At 40.3% G+C, this 26277-nt stretch overlaps 1 protein-coding gene across 2 annotated transcripts in view; it reads right to left on the reverse strand.

Moving 5' to 3' along the window:
- The window catches only part of LOC109891646 (copine-9), a 129764-nt gene that overhangs the window by 18658 nt on the left and 84829 nt on the right, over positions 1 to 26277 (reverse strand). Inside the window, exons 10-18 of one of the 2 annotated variants that reach the window (XM_031825656.1) lie at positions 19008 to 19111; positions 18506 to 18610; positions 17587 to 17628; positions 16053 to 16164; positions 14261 to 14314; positions 13848 to 13909; positions 12893 to 12939; positions 12231 to 12412; positions 5693 to 5820 (exon numbers count right to left, since the gene is read on the reverse strand). In XM_031825656.1, the coding sequence (XP_031681516.1) occupies positions 5693 to 5820; positions 12231 to 12412; positions 12893 to 12939; positions 13848 to 13909; positions 14261 to 14314; positions 16053 to 16164; positions 17587 to 17628; positions 18506 to 18610; positions 19008 to 19111 (836 nt within the window). The remainder of the gene's footprint in view (positions 1 to 5692; positions 5821 to 12230; positions 12413 to 12892; positions 12940 to 13847; positions 13910 to 14260; positions 14315 to 16052; positions 16165 to 17586; positions 17629 to 18505; positions 18611 to 19007; positions 19112 to 26277) is intronic. The other variant, XM_031825657.1, reaches the window with a different exon arrangement.

A 26277-nucleotide genomic window follows, 5' to 3' on the forward strand; every position in this document is an offset into this window, starting at 1 on the left:
GCCTAGGAGTGGATTGATTCACCCCCACACCTCACATATTGACAAATCCACATGACTGGATGGCCTCAGCTTTACCGACCACCTTCCTCCTCATCATCACCATCTCTGTCCCACAAGCACCCAGTCGCACGAGCTGACTGTCTCAGAGACGGAACAAGGGAAGAGAAGGAGGAGAGGAGGATGACGAAGCATAACAAATGGAATGGAGGGAAAATCTGAGAAAGATTGAGAGAGAAAGGGAGGTGGAGAGGAGGGTGAGGGAGAATGAGTGGGAAAGGAGAAGATGAGAGCTAAATGTAAAACAGGAGAGATAATAGCAGACAATAGAAAAAGGTATGAAGAGAAAGAGAAAGTAAACATTTGCAAGAAAAAGGAAAGAGAGAGACACAAAAGAGAGATGAAAAAGATAATATTATTCCTCTCATTCTCTCGTGGTGGTGCTTATCATCAGCTGCATCATCATCATCATCGTCATGGTAATATAGCACCTCATTGAATGAGAGCTCATTAAGTCCTTGAGGCCACAGTCGAGCCACAGCATCCCACTCTATGTAGTTATGCAACCGAGCTGCCACATTCACTGGAAAGGATATTGCCATACTTATATATCATGAGACAGCTAAAAATACAGAGAAGGTATATTTCATGAAATACATAAAAAAAAGATTGCCTCATAAAATATTTGATTAAGTTTGGGAAAGAGTGTAGTCTTACGTCCTAGCTGGGAGACTACCAATAACACAAGATGGTCTATTATTCATATTTGAGGCTGTACTCATTTCTATGGAAAGTATGCCGGGACACAATATAACACCTCTGTGGACCGCCTTAGAATAAGGTAAGGAGATGGATAACATTAAAACACATTCAGACAAAAGGACATCTACTATTCCTTTCTAGTTCTACAACAACGAAACGATATAATGAATTATATTTCAATGAACTAAACGGCCCTCTCTAGTACTACAGTGTCCTATACATTCAGACAACATTTAGCAACACGACTCCTGACAAGCTGTAATGGTCCCAAGGCCCAATCCTATCCCAGCTCATTAAGAATGCATGAGCACACCGAGAGAAGGAGAGAGCAGTTAAGCTAGGCTGTCAGTCAGAGAGAGGCGAGAGGCGAGAGAGAGAGAGAGAGAGAGAGAGAGAGACAGAGAGACACAGAGAGACACAGAGAGATACAGAGAGATACAGAGACAGAGAGCGCTCAGGGGAGAACTTGTCAAATTAACTCTTGGGGCCTAGGGCAACGTAAGGGTGGAGAATTGCAGGGGAGAGGAGTGTGTGTGTGGTTTTGTGTGTGTGTGTTTTGTGGGGAGAGGGTGAGGGAGTTTGTGTGTTTGCATAATGTACAGTGCATTCGGGAAGTATTCAGACTCCTTCACTTTCTTCAAATTTTGTTATGTTACAGCATTGTTCTAAAATTGATAAATGTTTTATTTTAAACCTTTCTAACAAGTCAGTTCATCAAATTTGTGCTCTGCTAAAGCTGCCCAGGTCAACTGTAAGTGCTGTTATTGCGAAGTGGAAACGTCTAGGATCAACAACACAATCTCACAGAATGGCACCACCGAGTGCTGAAGCACGTAATGCGTAAATGTAATCTGTTCTCGAATTCCAAACTGCCTCTGGAAGCAATGTCAGCACAAGAACTGTTCGTCTGGAGCTTCATGGAATGGGTTTCCATAGCCGAGCAGCTGCACACGAGCCTACAATCACTTTGAGCAGTGCCAAGCGTTGGCTGGGATGGTGTAAAGCTCGCCGACATTGGACTCTGGATACTTGTTTTCTTGAGGGATGAATCACGCTTCACCATCTGGCAGTCCGATGGACGAATCTGGGTTTTTGCAGAATGCATAGTGCCAACTGTTAAGTTTGGTGGAGGAGGAATAATGGTCTGCGGCTGTTTTTCATGTTTCGGACCAGGCCCCTTAGTTCTTAACGCTACAGAATACAATGACATTCTAGATTGTTCTGTGCTCCTAATTTTGTGGCAACAGTTAAGGGAAGGCCCTTTCCTGTTTCAGCATGACACCCGTGCACAAAGCAAAGTCCATAGAGAAATGGTTTGTAGATATCGGTGTGGAAGAACTTGACTGCCCTGCACAGAGCCCTGACCTCAACCCCATCTAACACCTTTGGGATGAATTGGAACGCTGACTGCAAGCCAGGCCTAATCACCCACGTCAGTGCCCAACCTCACGAAGGCTCTTGTGGCTGAATAGAAACAAGTACCCACAGAAATTTTATTTTTTACATTTTTTATTTCACCTTTATTTAACCAGGTAGGCCAGTTGAGAACAAGTTCTCATTTACAACTGCGACCTGGTCAAGATAAAGCAAAGCAATGCGACAAAAACAACACAGAGTTACAGTCAATAACACAATAGAAAAATCTGTATACAGTGTGTGCAAATGGAGTAAGGAGGTAATGCAATAAATAGGCCAATAGTGGCGAGGTAATTACAATTCAATTTACACTGTGCTATGTGCTGATGAGGATGTGCAAGTAGAAATACTGGTGTCATGATGTTGGCCTGGGGGTAGGTTTATGACAGTCAAATACCTCTCCCCCCTTTGTCCCTCTCTCTACCCTACTGATGTTATATTTGAAAACCCCTTGGTTAACATAGAGATTCTGGGAACATCAGAAGGTGAGGGGAAATTAACTATATTCTGGTAATCCGACCAATTGAACATATGCAGTGGTACTTAATGAATATGATGTCAGTTCGGTTGTCATCTGAGACATTCTCATCAATGATAAGATGACATAAACTCTACAGTGTAAAGTCTACACATCAGAGTTATCGGATTCACATGGAATTGTTGTTCAATTTAAATGTTTGAATATTAAATTATTCGTGATGGGATGAAATGTGATTTTAGCTTCTACAATGTGAGAATTGCGTTTTCATGAGTGAATTAGGCCCGACTCAGTGGCCTGCCCACGTTAAGAGACATAGCTTGTAAACGATGAAACACACCCCTTTTCTCCCTCCACTATATAAGCCCTTGACGAAAATGTAACCTCCTGTTCCGAGGATGTGAGGACGACGGTCCGATGTCAGAATGGTTCAGATAATAACTACAGAACGAAGCCAATATCAGTGTGAGCTTTGGTTGCGAATGGTATGAACTTTGAACTCTTATTCACGACAGAAGTGATACCTCCTAGCCGTTGAGTTAGCAACAGCAGCTGCAAACGAGGGTTAGGAAGGAACAGACAGAGTATCCCGTCTATCACACAACGATGTTACTACAACGTATCAAATTGACAAACAGAGACATTCTTCAAAGGACAAAGGATTCGGTTTGGCAACACGGCCTTCCATCTACCACCAACCTGAGCGCAGCTCAGAGTAAATATTTATTGCATTTTCCTTTTCCAAATGGGCGGTAATTTAGAAAGCATAAGATACTGTATTTACGATAGCACAGCTTCCCGCTCTTTCACTCAAACCCAGCCCTTTTCTTTTGTGTAACCAGCCGTCATATCTGTTCCGCCCGCTAGGGACGTTTTCCTTTATGACGTCATTTGTAATCAACGTATAATTAATTCTTTGTAGATGTAATTCTGTGTGATTAGTTAGGTATTTAGTAAATAAATAATTTAACCCAATTTTGTATTGCTGATTCAACTTGTTGGCCAGGGTTCGTGAAGATAACCAAGAATTTACAACTTTCAGATGAGACTTAATTAAGGTGACGATTAATATTGACTGCTATTGATGTAAAATATTAATAGGTCTTTAAGAGTTTATTCGTAAGATAACAACTCTATAAATATTATTTTGTGGTGCCCGACTCTCTAGTTAATTACATTTACATGATTAGCTCAATCAGGTAATATTAATTACGTAGAAATTATTTTACAGAATAGCATGTCATATCACTTAATTCGGAATAGGCAAAGACACGACACTGGTGTGCAAAAGAGCACATGAGGTAGGTAGTGGGGATGAGGTAGGTAGTTGGTTGGATGGGCTATTTACACATGGGCTGTGTACAGCTGCAGCGATCTGTAAGCTGCTCTGACAGCTGACGCTTAAAGTTAGTGAGGGAGATATAAGTCTCTAACTTCAGTGATTTTTGCAATTCGTTCCAGTCATTGGCAGCAGAGAACTGGAAGGAAAGGCGGCCAAAGCAGGTGTTGGCTTTGGGGATGACCAGTGAAATATATCTGCTGGAGCGCGTGCTATGGGTGGGTGCTGCTATGGTGACCAGTGAGCTGAGATAAGGCGGAGCTTTACATAGCAAAGATTTATAGATCACCTGGAACCAGTGGGTCTGGCGACGAATATGTAGCGAGGGCCAGCCGACGAGAGCATACAGGTCGAAGTGGTGGGTAGTATATGGGGCTTTGGTGAGAAAACGGATGGCACTGTGATAGACTGCATCCAATCTGCTGAGTAGAGTGTTGAAGAATATTTTGTAAATGACATCGCCGAAGTCAAAGATCGGTAGGATAGTCTGTTTTACGAGGGTATGTTAGGCAGCATGAGTGAATAAGGCTTTGTTGCGAAATAGGAAGCTGATTCTATATTTAACTTTGGCTTGGAGATGCTTAATGTGAGTCTGGAAGGAGAGTTTACAGTTTAGCCAGACACCTAGGTATTTATAGTTGTCCACATATTCTAAGTCAGAACCATCCAGAGTAGTGATGCCGGTTGGGCGGTTGGGTGCGGGCAGCGATCGGTTGAAGAGCATGCATTTAGTTGTACTAGCATTTAAGAGCAGTTGGAGGCCTGAAGGAGTTGGCCTGAAGCGTTGAAGCTCAGTTGGAGGTTTGTTAACACAGTGTCCAAAGAAGGGCCAGATGTATACAGAATGGTGTCATCTGCGTAGAGGTGGATCACAGAATGCAAGAGCGACATCATTGATATATACAGAGAAAAGAGTCGACCCGAGAATTGAACCCTGTGGCACCCCCATAGAGACTGCCAGAGGTCCGGACAACAGGGCCTCCGATTTGACACACTCAACTCTGTCTGAGAAGTAGTTAGTGAACCAGGCGAGGCAGTCATTAGAGAAACCAAGGCTGTTTAGTCTACCGATAAGAACACGGTGATTGACAGAGTCGAAAGCTCCAACATTCCAACATCTAGTGGAAAGCCTTCCCAGAAAAGTGAAGGTTGTTAGAGCAGCAAAGGGTGGACCAGCTCCATATTAATGCCACTGATTTTGGAATTAGATTTTTGATGAGCAGGTGTCCACATACTTGTGGTCATGTACTGTATCTGTGTGTATGTGACTCTTGTATTGTGTCAAGCAAGTCAAAGCACGTATATACAGGTAACCACCCTAATAAGGAAACACTTTAGTAAATGAAGGATACAAAGTATATTGAAAGAGTGTGGTTCCTGAGTTAATTAAGAAATGAAGATTCCATCATGCTTTGGGCCATGTATAAAAATGCCCAGTTGCCCATTATTTTGGCTACCATGGCAATATGAAGAGATCTCAGTGACTTCGAAAGAGGGGTCTCAAAGGAGCATAGGGGGTTTAAAGTGTGTGTGTGTGTGTGTCTGTACTCTTTCTGTATGTGTTTGTGTGTGTGTGTGCGCGCGTGTATATGTGTGCGTGTGTTTGCGTGCATGTATATATGTGTACATGCATGTGTGTGTCATGGGTGTGTGAGTTTGTGTGTGTTCGTGTGTGTGTTCATTTCATGTCATTCGCTCACCGTGCCACCTGGTTGATGACAGGAGCGAAGTTGGTGGGTCCGTAGAGCTGAACGGTGCGGAGACTCTGGAAGTACGCCTCCAACACTCCCTCGATCCCCACACAGTTAGGGTTCTCACTGTTGGAGTTCTGTAGGAACCATGGACATTATTTAAGCTAGCCCCTCTACACCAGTTGTTTGAACATGAAATCCCCTTTTTCCTTTGAAACCATGAACAAGAAAAATATTTATGAGGGCTATACATTGCAACATTTGATGAGGGCTATACATTGCAACATTTGATGAGGGCTATACATTGAAACATTTGATGAGGGCTATACATTGCAACATTTGATGAGGGCTATATATTGCAACATTTGATGAGGGCTATACATTGCAACATTTGATGAGGGCTATACATTGAAACATTTGATGAGGGCTATACATTGAAACATTTGATGAGGGCTATACATTGCAACATTTGATGAGGGCTATACATTGCAACATTTGATGAGGGCTATACATTGAAACATTTGATGAGGGCTATACATTGCAACATTTGATGAGGGCTATACATTGCAACATTTGATGAGGGCTATACATTGCAACATTTGATGAGGGCTATACATTGCAACATTTGATGAGGGCTATACATTGAAACATTTGATGAGGGCTATACATTGCAACATTTGATGAGGGCTATACATTGAAACATTTGATGAGGGCTATACATTGAAACATTTGATGAGGGCTATACATTGCAACATTTGATGAGGGCTATACATTGCAACATTTGATGAGGGCTATACATTGCAACATTTGATGAGGGCTATACATTGAAACATTTGATGAGGGCTATACATTGCAACATTTGATGAGGGCTATACATTGCAACATTTGATGAGGGCTATACATTGAAACATTTGATGAGGGCTATACATTGAAACATTTGATGAGGGCTATACATTGCAACATTTGATGAGGGCTATACATTGCAACATTTGATGAGGGCTATACATTGCAACATTTGATGAGGGCTATACATTGAAACATTTGATGAGGGCTATACATTGCAACATTTGATGAGGGCTATACATTGCAACATTTGATGAGGGCTATACATTGAAACATTTGATGAGGGCTATACATTGAAACATTTGATGAGGGCTATACATTGAAACATTTGATGAGGGCTATACATTGAAACATTTGATGAGGGCTATACATTGCAACATTTGATGAGGGCTATACATTGCAACATTTGATGAGGGCTATACATTGCAACATTTGATGAGGGCTATACATTGCAACATTTGATGAGGGCTATACATTGCAACATTTGATGAGGGCTATATATTGCAACATTTGATGAGGGCTATACATTGCAACATTTGATGAGGGCTATACATTGAAACATTTGATGAGGGCTATACATTGAAACATTTGATGAGGGCTATACATTGCAACATTTGATGAGGGCTATACATTGCAACATTTGATGAGGGCTATACATTGAAACATTTGATGAGGGCTATACATTGCAACATTTGATGAGGGCTATACATTGCAACATTTGATGAGGGCTATACATTGCAACATTTGATGAGGGCTATACATTGAAACATTTGATGAGGGCTATACATTGCAACATTTGATGAGGGCTATACATTGAAACATTTGATGAGGGCTATACATTGAAACATTTGATGAGGGCTATACATTGCAACATTTGATGAGGGCTATACATTGCAACATTTGATGAGGGCTATACATTGCAACATTTGATGAGGGCTATACATTGAAACATTTGATGAGGGCTATACATTGCAACATTTGATGAGGGCTATACATTGCAACATTTGATGAGGGCTATACATTGAAACATTTGATGAGGGCTATACATTGAAACATTTGATGAGGGCTATACATTGCAACATTTGATGAGGGCTATACATTGCAACATTTGATGAGGGCTATACATTGCAACATTTGATGAGGGCTATACATTGAAACATTTGATGAGGGCTATACATTGCAACATTTGATGAGGGCTATACATTGCAACATTTGATGAGGGCTATACATTGAAACATTTGATGAGGGCTATACATTGAAACATTTGATGAGGGCTATACATTGAAACATTTGATGAGGGCTATACATTGAAACATTTGATGAGGGCTATACATTGAAACATTTGATGAGGGCTATACATTGAAACATTTGATGAGGGCTATACATTGAAACATTTGATGAGGGCTATACATTGAAACATTTGATGAGGGCTATACATTGAAACATTTGATGAGGGCTATACATTGAAACATTTGATGAGGGCTATACATTGAAACATTTGATGAGGGCTATACATTGAAACATTTGATGAGGGCTATACATTGAAACATTTGATGAGGGCTATACATTGAAACATTTGAGACTTTTGATAATAATAAAGAAGTCTTTATGAAGTCAACGTCCATTGTGATGACGTATGCTTCTGATGATGCACGTTCATTCCATAATGATGTTATGTATGAAATATATGAGTGTCTGTGTTCTTTTGCCTCATGTCAGGACTGATCGGTAATGGGAGAACTCATGTCAGTAGGCATAACACAGGGCTGATCGGTAATGGGAGAACTCATGTCAGTAGGCATAACACAGGGCTGATCGGTAATGGGAGAACTCATGTCAGTAGGCATAACACAGGGCTGATCGGTAATGGGAGAACTCATGTCAGTAGGCATAACACAGGGCTGATCGGTAATGGGAGAACTCATGTCAGTAGGCATAACACAGGGCTGATCGGTAATGGGAGAACTCATGTCAGTAGGCATAACACAGGGCTGATCGGTAATGGGAGAACTCATGTCAGTAGGCATAACACAGGGCTGATCGGTAATGGGAGAACTCATGTCAGTAGGCATAACACAGGGCTGATCGGTAATGGGAGAACTCATGTCAGTAGGCATAACACAGGGCTGATCGGTAATGGGAGAACTCATGTCAGTAGGCATAACACAGGACTGATCGGTAATGGGAGAACTCATGTCAGTAGGCATAACACAGGGCTGATCGGTAATGGGAGAACTCATGTCAGTAGGCATAACACAGGGCTGATCGGTAATGGGAGAACTCATGTCAGTAGACATAACACAGGGCTGATCGGTAATGGGAGAACTCATGTCAGTAGACATAACACAGGGCTGATCGGTAATGGAAGAATTTAAGTTGGCTAATATTTTCTTTAGACAATGTGAAAAAGACAAATGGGTAAATCAATCAAGACATAAGAACAAAAATAATCCAGCAAACAATATGTCTGTTCCCAAAAATGAATTTATCGTCACATAATAATACAAAGTTAAATAGCCAAAAGTAATTCAGCCAACATAAAAGACAGTCTGCTTTAAGCCCTGTCCTGCCAAGATAAAAGAGTGTTCTACAGCCTATATCCTTCATTAAAGTTCATCTGACAAAAACGAGACTAAATAAAAACAATGAATGTTGTGACATGACTATTATTGACCTTATGGGACAGACTCCATGAGACAGATAGTATTGTAGTAGTATAGTTAGGATTCTACATTTTACGTCGTTTTTTTGCACAATGAGAATTGGGTGAGACAAATGACTTGTATCACACATCTGCATCAACCATTACTGCAACAACCATAGCTTGTACAGGCTTCATAACATTGTCATAACACTTCATTACCCTCTAAACCAGACATAAACGCAACATACACAAGTGCTGAACTGAACGTTATAAGCCTGTCATCAAGATCAAAGGGCGTACTTTGAAAGCATTGCTACCTATCGAGGGCAATTTAAAAGGACAAGAAAAATAAGTCATTTATTGTCCATTTTCCTTACAGTCTACTGTATTATTTTGCTTCAACCTTTGTATAATTTCCTTCACGTCAAGGATATTTCTTTAAGGTGAATTCCTCCAGCTTTGGGAAGAAAATAAAAATAGCTGAAAATAAGGCTGCTTTTTTTTTTTTACTCTTCTTTGTTCAACAATTCCTCCACTTTTTCTTTTTCCTCTGTCCAGGGAGATAATAGACATCTAGAATCTGAGGAGAAGTCGTTTTTTTGTGCTTAGTGTTTACTCTTTGTTGTTCTTTCTTCATCGTTTCAGGATGCTAAGCTAAGCGCTACGTCCTCCAAAGTCTATTCCAGTCTCCGCGTCTGTCTGGTCCCTCGTTTTGGTTCGCACTTTTCTGCAACAAACAGATGGATTTTTTTTCTTCTTTCCGAGCCACTTTCTGACTCACAATGTTTTCTTCCTCTACCCTTGTTCAAACACTTCACAGAACTACTTGAGGCCGACGCTAGCGCATGGGCTTACACAACGGTGCTGCAATTTGTATTTTGTGTTGACATATTTATAGACTTTCGTGTTCTTCGTGACATTATTACCCCACGTAAAGGTAATGTGTTCACGGTGTAATTCATGTGGGCTGTACGGATGGATAGAGTCAATGTCAGACTTCACAGAAAATCCCAAGAAACTAAGGAAACTCAGTACTGAAACAAGCCTTTTGCCTTCTGACGATGTATGTTAATTATACAATGATGTTATGTAGTATAGAAGTATGATTGCCTCATGTCAGTAGGCATAACACAGGTAGGTATTTCACAGGTAACTGTATTTTCATTGCTAAGAAATATAATAGATTTGTCTTGGAGCTTCAGTCAGCCTTGGATACAAATTGATATAGAGGATGTACAGAAAGATGGCCTTCACTACTCAAAAATAGGCTATTCAAAGTCTTGCATGTGAGCCAGACAGATGGATACATACAGAGCATTCGGAAAGAATTCAGACCTCATGACTTTTCCCACATTTTGTTACATTACAGTTTTTTTCCCCCAATCTACACACCATGTTTTACATGTTTTATTTAACTAGGCAAGTCAGTTAAGAACAAATTCTTATTTACAATGACGGCCTACCAAAAGGCAAAAGGCCTCCTGCTGGGACAAGGGCTGGGATTAAAAAAACTAATAAATTACAGAAAAATATAGGATAAAACACCAGAGAGACAACACAACACTACATAAAGTGATACCTTTTTGCTGAAATATCACATTTCCATAAGTATTCAGACCTTTTACTCAGTATTGTTAAAGCACCTATGTTAGCGATTACAGCCTCGACTCTTCTTAGGTATGACACTACAAGCTTGGCACACCTGTACTTGGGAAGTTTCTCCCATTCTTTTCTGCAGATCCTCTCAAGCTCTGTCAGGTTCGATGGGGAAAGTCGCTGCACAGTTATTTTCAGGTCTCTCCAGAGATGTTCGATCGGGGTTCAAGTCCGGGCTCTGGCTGGGTCACTCAAGGCCATTCAGAGACTAGTCCCAAAGCCACTCCTCCGTTGTCTTGGCTGTGTGCTTAGGGTGACTGTCCTGTTGGAAGGTGAACCTTTTACCCCAGTCTGAGGTCTTGAGTGATCTGGAGCAGCAAGCGGGCTGTCATGTGCCTTTGACTGAGGAGTGGATTCCGTCTGGCCACTCTACCATAGAGGCCTGATTGGTGGAGGGTTGCAGAGATGGTTATCCTTCTGGAAGGTTCTCCCATCTCCACAGAGGAACTCTGGAGCTCTGTCAGAGTGACCATCAGGTTCTTGGTCACCTCCCTGACCAAGGCCCTTCTCTCTCGATTGCTCAGTTTGGCCAGGTGGCCAGCTCTAGGAAGAGTCTTGGTGGTTAAAAGCCTCTTCCAATAAAGAATTATGGAGGCCACTGTGTTCTTGGGGATCTTCAATGCTGCAGACATTTTTTGGTACCCTTTCCCATAATTGTGCCTCGACACAATCCTGTCTTGGAGCTCTACGGACAATTCCGTAGAATTGGCATGGTTTTTGCTCTGACATGCACTGTCAACTGTATGACTTTATATAAACAGGTGTGTGCCTTTCCAAATCATCTCCAAATAATTCAATTTACTACAAGACAATCAAGTTGTAGAAACATCTCAAGGATGATCAGTGGAAACAGGATGCACCTGAGCTCAATTTCGAGGTCTCATAGCAAAGGGTCTGAATACTTATGTAAATATGTTTTTTAATTTGAATACATTTGCAAAAATGTCTAAAAACCTGTATGGGGTATTGTGGGTAAATTGATCAGAATTGTTTTTATTTAATCAATTTTATAAGATAAGGCTGTAATGTAACAAAATTAGGAAAAGGGGAAGAGGAAGAGGGGTCTGAATAGTTTCCGAATGGACTGTATACAGTTCACTATTTTAGTTTCTGGCTCTTGTTTGATATGAACTCTAACCCGTAAATGGAAGTGTATGAATAAAGAAAGCAATGTGGAATGCAACGTCACATAATAGTGAATAGTGGAAAAGCGTGAAAACATATTACAGGAGGGACGTTGATGTCAAAAAATATTTATATAGTTCCAAGAACTCTTCTGTGGATCAGTAAGACTGTAGGAAGAACTACCAGCACCTCTTTGCAATAAATGAAACAGTTCCTGATCATTCCCCACTCTGGTAGAGAAGTAATACCATTCTCTCTAGCCCTCCCTCTTTCTCTCACCAGTGGGAAGACATGGGAGATCTTGCCGTCCGGTGGCAGCTTGGCTCCGAAGCCGTAGGCGGGGAACATCTTGTCACTGTCGTAGTCCTGGATGATCTCCCCCACAGCCTTCAGGGCCATGGCGTAGGCATTCATCTGGTAGGGACTCATGTAGTGCAGAGAGGTGGGCTGGGATGGGTTACCTGGAACACAGCAACAGAGCATACATTATTTATTTATTTATTTCAACCCATTTTCACAAATAGCAGCTGGTTAGCTAATTAGAGAAAGGTTAGCCATTTGTTGTCAAAAATATATGTCCAAAACAAGAAAGCTTACCAGCAGCCAGCAGGTACTCATGGGGGCTGTGTGTCACGCCCTGACCTTAGATATCTCTGTTTTCTATATATTTTGGTTAGGTCAGGGTGTGACTAGGGTGGGTACTCTAGGGTTTTTGTATGTCTAGGGGTTTTGTATGTCTATGTTTAGTTGCCTGTCAGCACTAGTTTGTATTGTATATTCATGAATATACCATGCAGTATACCATGTTAAATAACCCTGCTTTAGATGACAGGTTAGCATAATATTATTTCATAAGGACTTTAGGGAAATGTTAGTCCTTCAGTAGCCTAAAAGAGATGCTAATAAACAACAAACTGTATCAGTAACTTGGCTACACTTACCATTAGACGCTGTGAAATCGATGGCCACTGTGAAGTTGAGTTGCGTCCTGGTGAGACAATGATTAATTACGATGAATAACAAACTTTACCAGGCAAAAACATAATAAAGTCTAGAAAGGATATTGTTTGTTTAAACAACGCAAAACAATTTCAGACATGCACGCTAGACTGAGCAAGCCATCAACATCAGCCTCTAACGTTAATGGAACATCACTAAGATTGGCCTCTAATGTTTATACAAAGTTATTAAGAGTGGGCTCTAACATTAATACAAAGTTATTGAGAGTGGGCTCTAACATTAATACAAAGTTATTGAGAGTGGGCTCTAACATTAATACAAAGTTATTGAGAGTGGGCTCTAACATTAATACAAAGTTATTAAGAGTGGGCTCTAACATTAATACAAAGTTATTGAGAGTGGGCTCTAACATTAATACAAAGTTATTAAGAGTGGGCTCTAACATTAATACAAAGTTATTGAGAGTGGGCTCTAACATTAATACAAAGTTATTGAGAGTGGGCTCTAACATTAATACAAAGTTATTGAGAGTGGGCTCTAACATTAATACAAAGTTATTAAGAGTGGGCTCAAACATTAATACAAAGTTATTGAGAGTGGGCTCTAACATTAATACAAAGTTATTAAGAGTGGGCTCTAACATTAATACAAAGTTATTAAGAGTGGGCTCTAACATTAATACAAAGTTATTAAGAGTGGGCTCTAACATTAATACAAAGTTATTAAGAGTGGGCTCTAACATTAATACAAAGTTATTAAGAGTGGGCTCTAACATTAATACAAAGTTATTGAGAGTGGGCTCTAACATTAATACAAAGTTATTAAGAGTGGGCTCTAACATTAATACAAAGTTATTAAGAGTGGGCTCTAACATTAATACAAAGTTATTAAGAGTGGGCTCTAACATTAATGCAAAGTTATTAAGAGTGGGCTCACCCTCCCCGGATGAAGTCCACAAATGTGTATTCTGACTCCACTTTGAAGGACAGCAGTGTCACCTTCAGAGGATAGAGAGATGGGGGGAGAGAGAGAGAGAGAGAGAGAGAGGGAGGGAGGGCGGGCGGGCAGAGAGAAACAGGGTGATAGAAAGGGAGAGAAAGAGAGGGGGGAGAAAATAGATGGAAAAGCAAAACCTTTACTGTATATGACATATCACATTGGCAATGAATCCTATCTATAAAACTATGAATCCTATCTATAAAACAATGAATCCTATCTATTAAAACAATGAAACCTATCTATAAAACAATGAATCCTATCTATAAAACAATGAATCCTATCTATAAAACAATGAATCCTATCTATAAAACACCGACAGGTGGAGATGGGAAATCTCAAACGATACTCACTGTCCCTGAATTGACGTATTTCTTCTTCTTGCCTTTCTTTTTATGGTTTAGAACCTGAACAAAAACGTGTAGGGAAGGGAAAATTATATATTGGGGCGGCAGGGTAGCCTAGTGGTTAGAGCGTTGGACTAGTAACAGGAAGGTTGCAAGTTCAAACCCCCGAGCTGACAAGGTACAAATCTGTCGTTCTGCCCCCTGAACACCCACTAAGAGTGGCCTCTAACATTAATGCAGGCCGTCATTGAAAATAAGAATTTGTTCTTAACTGACTTGCCTAGTTAAATAAAGATAAAATTAAAAAATAAAACAGATCGATACAGATGTCTTAGAAAAGAGGACTGTTTGATTTCACCATATCGTTCAGAGTATGTACTGTAGGTGTGGTAAGGAAAGAAATTGGACCGAATCTATCATTTTATATTATAAGAGATGGAAGGCAGATGAAAAATAACTATTTTTATAGTGGGGATATTTGAGTGTAGTCGTAACATTCGGAAATTGGGAAACTTGAATGGGAAAATTACAAAAATGCTTCACTGATCATCTCATTATTAAAGACACAATATGACAAACAGTTGTAATATAGGAAGCTGAGGATGTGTCCTTAAAGCTGCAATATGTAACTTTTTGGGCGACCCAACCAAATTCACATAGAAATGTGAGTTATAGATGTGAGTTATTGGGGTGGCAGGTAGCCTAGTGGTTAGAGCGTTGGACTAGTAACTAAAAGGTTGCAAGATCGAATCCCTGAGCAGACAAGGTAAAAATCTGTAGTTCTGCCCCAGTTGAAAGAGTACCATACTGCCCAGTTGAAAGAGTACCATACTGCCCAGTTGAAAGAGTACCATACTGCCCAGTTAACCCACTGTACCTATGCCATCATTGAAAATAAGAATGTGTTCTTAACTGACTTGCCCAGTTAAATAAAAAAAAAGAATGCTTTCTCTATGGAAGCAGTAAAGGTGCACTATTTCTATGCTTCCCATTCTTCAGTTTTGTTTTTGCGTCTTTTACTTTTGGTTTTACGCGCAAGCTTCAAACAGCTGAAAATATAATATTTTTGGTTATGGAAAATATATTAGATGGTACAACGACTCTCTAAAATATACCTGCTTGTTTTGTCACATAAACTGAAATTAGGCAAACTATTTACATTTTTTGCAACCAGGAAATGGTGGAGCAATTTCTGCATAGTGCACCTTTAAACAGTACAAGTCAGTTGAAAATGTCCTACATAGAGAGGCATAATATAAACCTTTTAATAAATGCTCACCCCTATGAGCAAAATACATTTTTATTTTTTATTTCCCCCCCCCCCCCTTTTTCTCCCCAATTTCGTGGTATCCAATTGTTTAGTAGCTACTATCTTGTCTCGTCGCTACAACTCCCGTACGGGCTTGGGAGAGACGAAGGTTGAAAGTCATGCGTCCTCCGATACACAACCCAACCAAGCCGCACTGCTTCTTAACACAGCGCGCATCCAACCTGGTACACGATGAGACAAGGATTTCCCTACCGGCTAAACCCTCCCTAACCCGGGCGATGCTAGGCCAATTGTGCGTCGCCCCACGGACCTCCCGGTCGCGGCCGGTTACGACAGAGCCTGGGCGCGAACCCAGAGTCTCTGGTGGCGCAGCTGGCGCAGCAGGACAACGCCACCCGGGAGGCCAAAATAAAAAACAATTTAAATGTATTTTTCAGCTGAAAATATTTTTAAACATCTTGTGCTCACTAGGATACATGCTTAAGTGTTGCAGGCTGTAAGTGTTCCCTGTTCTTTTCTTTTTTTTACCTCATAGACGTTGAACTGGCTCTGGCCTCTGGAGAATTCTCTGTAGCTGGTGGTGAACTCGCCAATGAAGTCATGACTGTGGGAATAGTTGCGAGAGTAACACCTGCAGCATCTGAAAGAGTACCATACTGAAGGAAACACCAACCCCGGCCCCTCATCTTCATCTAAATAGCATCACCTAAAGCCAAATAGGACATGCCTGCTTTCAATCCACATGTCCTATTTAGAGAGGAAGCCCCATCAGTAGCCACCATCACTGAAGAAGGAAGGGAAAGAGGACAGAGAGATGGAGGGAGGGAGGCAGTCTACACTCCCATTCCCTTAATAAAAAAGGGGACAGAGATGGAGGAAGGAGGTCAACACTCATATTCCACTCATAAAGAAGAGGACAGAGAGGAAGGGAGAGAGGGAAGGAGATATGGAGGGAGGAAGGAGGTCAACACTCATATAGGGAGGGAGAGTTGGAGGGAGATGAAGAGAGATGGATGGAGATGAAGGTAGGGAGAGATGGAGGGAGGTCAACAGAGGGATGAAGGGAGGGAGAGAGGAAGAGAGAGATGGAGGGAGGAGGTCAACACTCACATTTCCCGCATAAAGAAGGAACAGAGAAATGGAGGGAGAGGGATGGAGGGAGGGAGAGAGGAAGAGAGAGATGAAGGGAGGGAGAGAGGAAGAGAGATATGGAGGGAGGAGGTCAACACTCATATTCCCCCCCATAAAGAAGGAACAGAGAAATGGAGGGAGAGGGATGGAGGGAGGGAGAGAGAGAGGAAGAGAGAGATGGAGGGAGGAGGTCAACACTCATATTCCCCCCCATAAAGAAGGAACAGAGAAATGGAGGGAGAGGGATGGAGGGAGGGAGAGAGAGAGGAAGAGAGAGATGAAGGGAGGGAGAGAGGAAGAGAGAGATGGAGGGAGGAGGTCAACACTCATATTCCCCCCATAAAGAAGGAACAGAGAAATGGAGGGAGAGGGATGGAGGGAGGGAGAGAGGAAGAGAGAGATGAAGGGAGGGAGAGAGGAAGAGAGAGATGGAGGGAGGAGGTCAACACTCACATTTCCCGCATAAAGACGGGGACAGAGATGGAGGGAGGGAGAGAGAGTGATATGTACACTCTCCATTCTGATATCACATCTGACTTTTTAAAGTTCCAGTCAGTGATTTGTGGTTGTGTGTGCTAACCCTAAACCAGAACCTTATGAGATAGAGTCCCCAATTTTGAGATTCCCCTCCAGAGAAAGGACGAGGGATGACATTTGAGGGAGATTTGGAGCGTCTGATTGTAAATGAAATGGATGAAGGATGAAACGAGAGGGAGTGGAAGAGAGAATAGCGAGAGAGAGAGAGAGGGAGGGAGGGAGGGAGGGAGGGAGGGAGGGAGGGAGGGAGGGAGGGAGGGAGGGAGGGAGGGAGGGAGGGAGGGAGGGAGGGAGGGAGGGAGGGAGGGAGGGAGGGAGGGAGGGTATAGAGCGAGAGAGAGAGAGAGAGAGAGAGGGAGAGTAGAGAGAAAGAGAGAGACAGAGAGAAAATTACCTTCCATTTCGGTCCCAATCATACACATCCACCTTGACCGTCCTGGAGAGAGTGAAGATAAGAGAGAAAGATGAGAATCACAGAGAGGTGTGTGTGTGCGTGTCTGTGTGTTTTCCAAGTCAGTGATATATGAGGCATACAGTAGTTCACCCACCAACTACGAAGAATTGTTCAAAACATTATTCTCAAATGGTCACACAGATGCATTTTCACTCACCTTAAAGGATTTTACCCAGTCAAACGTATTATGTAAATAGAAAACAATATACTGTTTATTGAATTAATTAACAATATAATATGTTTAATTTGTGTGAATCACAATTCACAAGTATATCAAAAGCTGTATCCACTAGCAATACATTCCAAAGTAATAGTGTGTGTTTGTGTGTGGATGTGTTTGTGTGTGTTTGATAACCCTAGATAAACTAAACATCGTGGAACCTCCATGTTGGTCCCAATAACACCAGTGCTGGCCTCTGAGACAATATGGCCGACTGCTGGCATTATTCTGACCACCACAGAGCATTATGGGTACAGTAGTACATCATGCTACAGCAACATTCCAAAATCATCAGTATTGAGGGCAGACAGGACTTAGTCCCACAGTCTTGCCAATGGCTCAGCTAGCAAGGTGCTGGCAACATCAGAGTTTGATTCTGGCATGGACCATACTGGAGAATATACTGCTGTAGCCTATTCTCATTTTTACATTGCTTCTTTTTTGTGTCCTTTACCAGCGCTTTGAGATTCTCTCTGTAATGGAAAGCACAATTAAATAAATAAATATTTATAATTTATTAGGTTGCTTTGGATGAAAGCTTCTGCTGAAATTCCCCAAAATGGCTAATGTGGTCATCTCTTTGCCTTGGGGGCTAAGTGACTTTTGACCTATGCTGTTGGCTGTCTGTGTGTCACTCACCTATCATAGTCTCCGTTACAGAGTGCTCGTACAGGGATGGTGAAGGGCTGCCAAACAGGGTTCAGAGTATTCTTTATTACCTCTGTCTTATGGCAGATGGTGAACCTACAGTACACAGCAAACACAAGGAGCTCTGACTACAGATACTGTACAGGGATGGAAAGGTATTAACCACAAATACCAAAGAATATGGTGAACCAACAGAAATAGAATGACTTATAAGGGTACAGTCGAATGGCCGTGGTCTGAGGGGCTTTCCCCCCGCTTCTAGTAATTATATTTGTATGGAGCCGAAGAAATTCCTGATGCCAGTGATGGCAAACGAGAGGCTCATTTTAACGTCTATGAAGTGGGTACAGAGCACACACAAAGCATAGCGCTATCAACCACAAACACCAAGGAAATGAAAGCGTTGTTCTGTGATACATAACAGATGATGTGGGAAGTTAACTCATCTTGATACACACGCATGCCCACCACACAGACAAACACACACACTCACGTTCCGTCTTCATTGCTGCGGTAGAAGACTAGGAAGGGATCTGACTTGCCGAAGAAGTCTTTTTTGTCCAGCTTGTTGGCACACAACTGCATAGTGGCAATGTCCTGAAAGGAAAGACAAGTCTCAGACAAGTCTAAACATTAAACCAAGGTGGTTTATTAATCAGAAAGGTATTCAGACGCCTTGACTTTTTCCACATTGTCACGTTACTGCCTTATTCTAAAAATGGATTACATTTTTTACCCGCCTCAATTTACACACAATACCCCATAATGACAAAGTAAAAACAGGTTTCTAGATTTGTTTGCAAAAAAATATATATATATAAAATAGTGAAATATAAAAATGTACATAAGTATTCAGACCCTTTACTCAGTACTTTGTTGAAGAACCGTTGTCAGCGATTACGGCCTCGAGTCTTCTTGGGTATGACGCTTCAAGCGTTTCTCCCATTTTCTGCAGATCATCTAAAGCTCTGTCAGGTTGGAAGAGGAGCGTCGCTGCACAGCTATTTTCAGGTCTCTCCAGAGATGTTAGTTCGGGTTCAAGTCTGGGCTGTGGTTGGGCCACTCAAGGACATTCAGAGACGTGTCCCAAAGCCACTCCTGCGTTGTCTTGGCTGTGTGCTTAGGGTCACTGTCCTGTTGGAAGGTGAACCTTCGCCCCAGTTTGAGGTCCTGAGCACTCTGGAGCAGGTTTCATCAAGGATCTCTCTGTACATCGCTCCATTTATATTTCTCTCGATCCTGACTAGTCTCCCAGTCCCTACCGCTGAAAAACATCTCCACAGCATGATGCTGCCATCACCATGCTTCACCGTAAGGATGATGCCAGGATTCCTCCCCATGTGACGCTTGGAATTCAGGCCAAAGAGTTCAATCTTGGTTTCATCAGACTAGAGAAACTTGTTTCTCATAGTCTGAGTCCTTTAGGTGACTTTTGGCAAACTCCAAGCGGGCTGTCATGTGCCTTTAACTGAGGAGTGGATTCCATCTGGCTACCATAAAGGCCTGATTGGTGGAGTGCTGCAAAGATGGTTATCCTTCTGGAAGGTTCTCCCATCTCCACAGAAGAACTCTGGTGCTCTGTCACCCCCCTGACCAAGGCCCTTCTCCCTCGATTGCTCAGTTTGGCCGGGTGGCCAGCTCTAGGAAGAGTCTTGGTGGTTCCAAACTTCTTCCAGTTAAGAATGATTGGGGGCCACTGTGTTCTTGTGGACCTTCAAGTCTGCAGAAATGTTTTGGTACCCTTCCCCAGATCTGTGCCTCGACACAATCCTGTCTCTGACGTGTACTGTCAACTGAAGGGAACTCAATATAGACAGGTGTGTGCCTTTCCAAATCATATCTAATCAATTGAATTTACCACAAGTGGACTCCAATCAAGTTGTAGAAACATCTCAAGGATGATCAATGGAAACAGGATGCACCTGAGCTCAATTTGAGTCTCATAGAAAAGGGTCTGAATATTTATAAAACCTATTTTAACATATTCAAATATAAAAATGTTGCTTTTTAACTATTTTTACAACCAAGTGTTTATGATAAAGGTTGATTCTTGTTTGGAAATGGTTTAGGGGTTGACAGGTTGGATTCAGCAACAAATCAACGCACTTTCTATCACCATACTATAGCCCTTGTCTGCAATCAAATAACCAAATCGCCCTCTAGTGGCCTCAAGGGTGGAATATTATTCATATTTTTCTTAATGTGATAATAATAAATATTATTTTTTTAAACCTGCAGAAAATCCGGTGTTTCTATGTCAAACGTTTTTGTAATATTTCAGTCTTCTGTGATGTATATAAAGCGTAATCTTGGGATACAACCTAAAATTGAATACATTTCATCTCTATATCTGACATGGTATAGGTGTCTTCTTTTATTAAGCCCATTAGTAACCATGTAATAAGATAAAGAGTACCAATAAACGTAATGGTAAAAGTCACTGAAAGTTTTAAGCTAAAGCTGCATTAAGTAACCTTTTGGGCGACCCGAACAAAGCATGTAGAAATGTGAGTTATAGATCTATCATTCTCATTGAAAGCAAGTCTAAGTGGCGGAAGATATGTTCCGTGTGTTCTATTTCTATGCTTTTCACACTTAAGTTTTGTTTTTGCATCTTTTACTTTCAGTTTTGTACACCGGTGTTCAATTAAGCTGAAAATAATATAGTTTGGATTATTGAAAAGACATTGCACAGTGGTTTATACGGTACAATAAATTCTCTACACTGCTGGTTTTGTCACTAACTGAAATTAGGCAAACTATTAGAATTTTAGCAATCAGGAAATGTCAGAGCGATTTCTGCATATTGCATCTCTAACAAGTATGCTGTTAACATCCATATTCATCATATTTCACAGGGAAACCTCTGAGAAAGCCCAAACAAAAGACTCTACCGAGGTGGAGCAGCTCAACCATATAAATAGAATAGAATAGATAGACCATCACAGAACATTGACTTGAATGGGTATTACCGTTTTAGTAACTACATTTTTATGAGCCTGACATCCTGTGGAAATCACATCTTTAGGAGATCTGGGCGAGGTAGCAGAGTAAACACAACATTTAATCTAGCATGCAGCATGCCCCTTCCTTTCTTTGTCTGTAATGAACGATACACTTTACTATATTCTCTATGTTTGATGATACAGAACTTAACTATGCATTCACAAGTTTTCAGAGCCCTATCCCGATACCCCCAATAGAGATGGAATGAGAATAATACTTCATCTCAATGGGTATTCCTCTGTTTTCTCCTCATTCATTAGACAAATCATTCCCAGGAAGTCAAACTGTGTGTGTGTGTGTGTGTGTGTGTGTGTGTGTGTGTGTGTGTGTGTGTGTGTGTGTGTGTGTTGTGTGTTGTGTGTGTGTGTGTGTGTGTGTGTGTGTGTGTGTGTGTGTGTGTGTGTGCGCACACCAACATAATAACGGAACATAACCTGTCTCTAATTATTCACCCACCAAGAAAAAGAGGAAAACATTTGAGATAGAGAGAGAAATAATTCATTAATGAGTGGAATCGTCACTGTCGTTGTTCACTGTCTGGATGTATATTTACTCCAATATTGTTGTCTGCATTACCTGACAGAATGATAATCTTTCACTGCCTGTGCCCCAAATGGCACCCTATTCCTGACATAGTGGGGCCCAAAGGGTTCTGGTCACAAGAAGTTTGCTATGTAGTTAATAGGATCCTTTTGGGACCACAATTTTATATTATGTCATGATGCTGAAGGCATCTAGCCTAAAGTACAGATATGACCTAGTAGAGATATGATCTAGCCTAAAGTACAGATATAACCTAGTAGAGATATGATCTAGCCTAAAGTACAGATATGACCTAGTAGAGATATGACCCAGCCTAAAGTACAGATATGACTTAGTAGAGATATGATCTAGCCTAAAGTACAGATATGACCTAGTAGAGATATGATCTAGCCTAAAGTACAGATATGACCTAGTAGAGATATGATCTAGCCTAAAGTACAGATATGACCTAGTAAAGATATGAACTAGTAGAGATATGATCTAGTAGAGATATGACCTAGTATAGATATGATCTAGTAGAGATCTGTCTTAGTATAGATATGATCTAGTAGAGATATGATCTAGCCTAAAGTACAGATATGACCTAGTATAGATATGAACTAGTAGAGATATGATCTAGTAGAGATATGACCTAGTATAGATATGATCTAGTAGAGATCTGTCTTAGTATAGATATGACCTAGTAGAGATATGATCTAGCCTAAAGTACAGATATGACCTAGTAGAGATATGATCTAGCCTAAAGTACAGATATGACCTAGTAAAGATATGAACTAGTAGAGATATGATCTAGTAGAGATATGATCTAGTAGAGATATGACCTAGTAAAGATATGATCTAGTAGAGATATGAACTAGTAGAGATATGACCTAGTATAGATATGATCTAGTAGAGATCTGTCTTAGTATAGATATGATCTAGTATAGATATGATCTAGCCTAAAGTACAGATATGACCTAGTATAGATATGACCGAGTAAAGATATGAACTAGTAGAGATATGACCTAGTATAGATATGATCTAGTAGAGATATGACCTAGTATAGATATGATCTAGTAGAGATCTGTCTTAGTATAGATATGATCTAGTATAGATATGATCTAGTAAAGATATGAACTAGTAGAGATATGATCTAGTATAGATATGATCTAGTAGAGATATGATCTAGTAGAGATCTGTCTTAGTATAGATATGATCTAGTATAGATATGATCTAGTATAGATATGATCTAGTAGAGATATGATCTAGTAGAGATCTGTCTTAGTATAGATATGACCTAGTAGAGATATGATCTAGTAGAGATCTGTCTTAGTATAGATATGATCTAGTAGAGATCTGTCTTAGTATAGATATGAACTAGTATAGATATGATCTAGTAGAGATATGACCTAGTAGAGATATGATCTAGTAGAGATCTGTCTTAGTATAGATATGATCTAGTAGAGATCTGTCTTAGTATAGATATGACCTAGTAGAGATATGATCTAGTAGAGATCTGTCTTAGTATAGATATGACCTAGTAGAGATATGATCTAGTAGAGATCTGTCTTAGTATAGATATGACCTAGTAGAGATATGATCTAGTAGAGATCTGTCTTAGTATAGATATGACCTAGTAGAGATATGATCTAGTAGAGATCTGTCTTAGTATAGATATGATCTAGTAGAGATCTGTCTTAGTATAGATATGAACTAGTATAGATATGATCTAGTAGAGATCTGTCTTAGTATAGATATGATCTAGTAGAGATCTGTCTTAGTATAGATATGAACTAGTATAGATATGATCTAGTAGAGATCTGTCTTAGTATAGATATGATCTAGTAGAGATCTGTCTTAGTATAGATATGATCTAGCAGAAATATGAACTAGTAGAGATATGACCGAGTAAAGATATGAACTAGTAGAGATATGATCTAGTAGAGATCTGTCTTAGTATAGATATGATCTAGTAGAGATCTGTCTTAGTATAGATATGAACTAGTATAGATCTGTCTTAGTATAGATATGAACTAGCAGAAATATGAACTAGTAGAGATATGACCGAGTAAAGATATGAACTAGTATAGATATGATCTAGTAGAGATCTGTCTTAGTATAGATATGATCTAGTAGAGATCTGTCTTAGTATAGATATGATCTAGTAGAGATCTGTCTTAGTATAGATATGATCTAGTAGAGATCTGTCTTAGTATAGATATGATCTAGCAGAAATATGAACTAGTAGAGATATGACCGAGTAAAGATATGAACTAGTAGAGATATGACCTAGTATAGTGTCTCAGCCTCCAGTATTTATGCTGCAGTAGTTTATGTGTCAGGGGGCTAGGGTCAGTTTGTTATATCTGGAGTACTTCTCCTGTCTTATCCGGTGTCCTGTGTGAATTTAAGTATGCTCTCTCTAATTCTCTCTTTCTTTCTCTCTCTCTTTCTGAGGACCATGCCTCAGGACTACCTGGCATGATGACTCCTTGCTGTCCCCAGTCCACCTGGCCGTGCTGCTGCTCCAGTTTCAACTGTTCTGCCTCTGATTATTATTATTTGACCATGCTGGTCATTTATGAACATTTGAACAGCTTGGCCATGTTCTGTTATAATCTCCACCCGGCACAGCCAGAAGAGGACTGGCCACCCATCATAGCCTGGTTCCTCTCTAGGTTTCTTCCTAGGTTTTGGCCTTTCTAGGGAGTTTTTCCTAGCCACCGTGCTTCTACACCTGCATTGCTTGCTGTTTGGGGTTTTAGGATGGGTTTCTGTACAGCACTTTGAGATATCAGCTGATGTACAAAGGGCTATATAAATACATTTGATTTGATTTGAATAGATATGATCTAGTAGAGATATGACCGAGTAAAGATATTAACTAGTAGAGATATGACCTAGTATATATATGATCTAGAAGAGATCTGTTTTAGTATAGATATGATCTAGTAGAGATATGACCTAGTATAGATATGATCTAGTAGAGATATGACCGAGTAAAGATACAATCTAATATAGATATGACCTAGTATTGATATGATCTAGTACAGATATGATCTAGTATAGATATGATCTAGTATAGATATGACTAGTATAGATATGATCTAGTAGAGATATGACATAGTAAAGATATGATATAGTAGAGATATGTCTTAGTATAGATATGATCTAGTAGAGATATGACCAAGTAAAGATATGAACTAGTAGAGATATGACCTAGTATAAATATGATCTAGTAGAGATTTGTCTTAGTATAGATATGATATAGTAGAAATATGTCTTAGTATAGATATGATCTAGTAGAGATATGATCTAGTAGAGATATGATCAAGTAGAGATATGACCTAGTAGAGATATGATCTAGTACAGATATGACCTAGTATAGAAGTGATCTAGTAGAGATATGACCTAGTATAGATATGATCTAGTAGAGATATGACCTAGTATAGATGTGATCTAGTAGAGATATGATCTAGTACAGATATGTCTTTGTATAGATATGATCTAGTAGAGATATGACCCAGTAGAGATATGATCTAGTAGAGATATGATCTAGTACAGATATGTCTTTGTATAGATATGATCTAGTATAGATATGATCTAGCCTAAAGTACAGATTTGATATCGTAGAGATATGACTGAGTACAGATATGAGCAAGTATAGATATGATCTAGTATAGATAGATATGAACTAGCAGAGATAGGGTCTAACCTAAAGTAGAGATATGACCTAGTCTAAAGTAGAGATATGACCTAGTCTAAAGTAGAGATATGACCTAGTCTAAAGTAGAGTTATGACCTAGTCTAAAGTAGAGATATGACCTAGTAGATATATCACCTAGTCTAAAGTAGAGTTGTGACCTAGGCTAAAGTAAAGATACAGTATGGCCTAGACTAAAGTAGAAATATGACCTAGTAGAGATATGACTGTGTTCCCTTTTTATGTTTTTATTATTTCCGTCTCAAATCATTGTGTGTGTATGTGTTAATTCTTCTATCCTTGTGGGAACCTAAAATCCCCGCAAGAATAGTAAAACAAGGAAAAATCTCCCTCGTGGCAACATTTCCCACATCCCCATGAAGACTAGGGTAAGGAATCAGGGTAAGGGGTTAGTGGTTAGGGTTAAGAGTTAAGAGTCAAGTTTAGGTTTAGATTTAGATTTAGATTAGGTATTAAGGTTAGGGTTAGTGTTAGGTTCAGGGCTTAGTGGAAATAGGATTTTGAATGGGAA

This window comes from Oncorhynchus kisutch, linkage group LG5 (genome assembly GCF_002021735.2).
Source record: "Oncorhynchus kisutch isolate 150728-3 linkage group LG5, Okis_V2, whole genome shotgun sequence".
In the NCBI taxonomy this organism is placed as follows: Eukaryota; Metazoa; Chordata; class Actinopteri; order Salmoniformes; family Salmonidae; genus Oncorhynchus; species Oncorhynchus kisutch.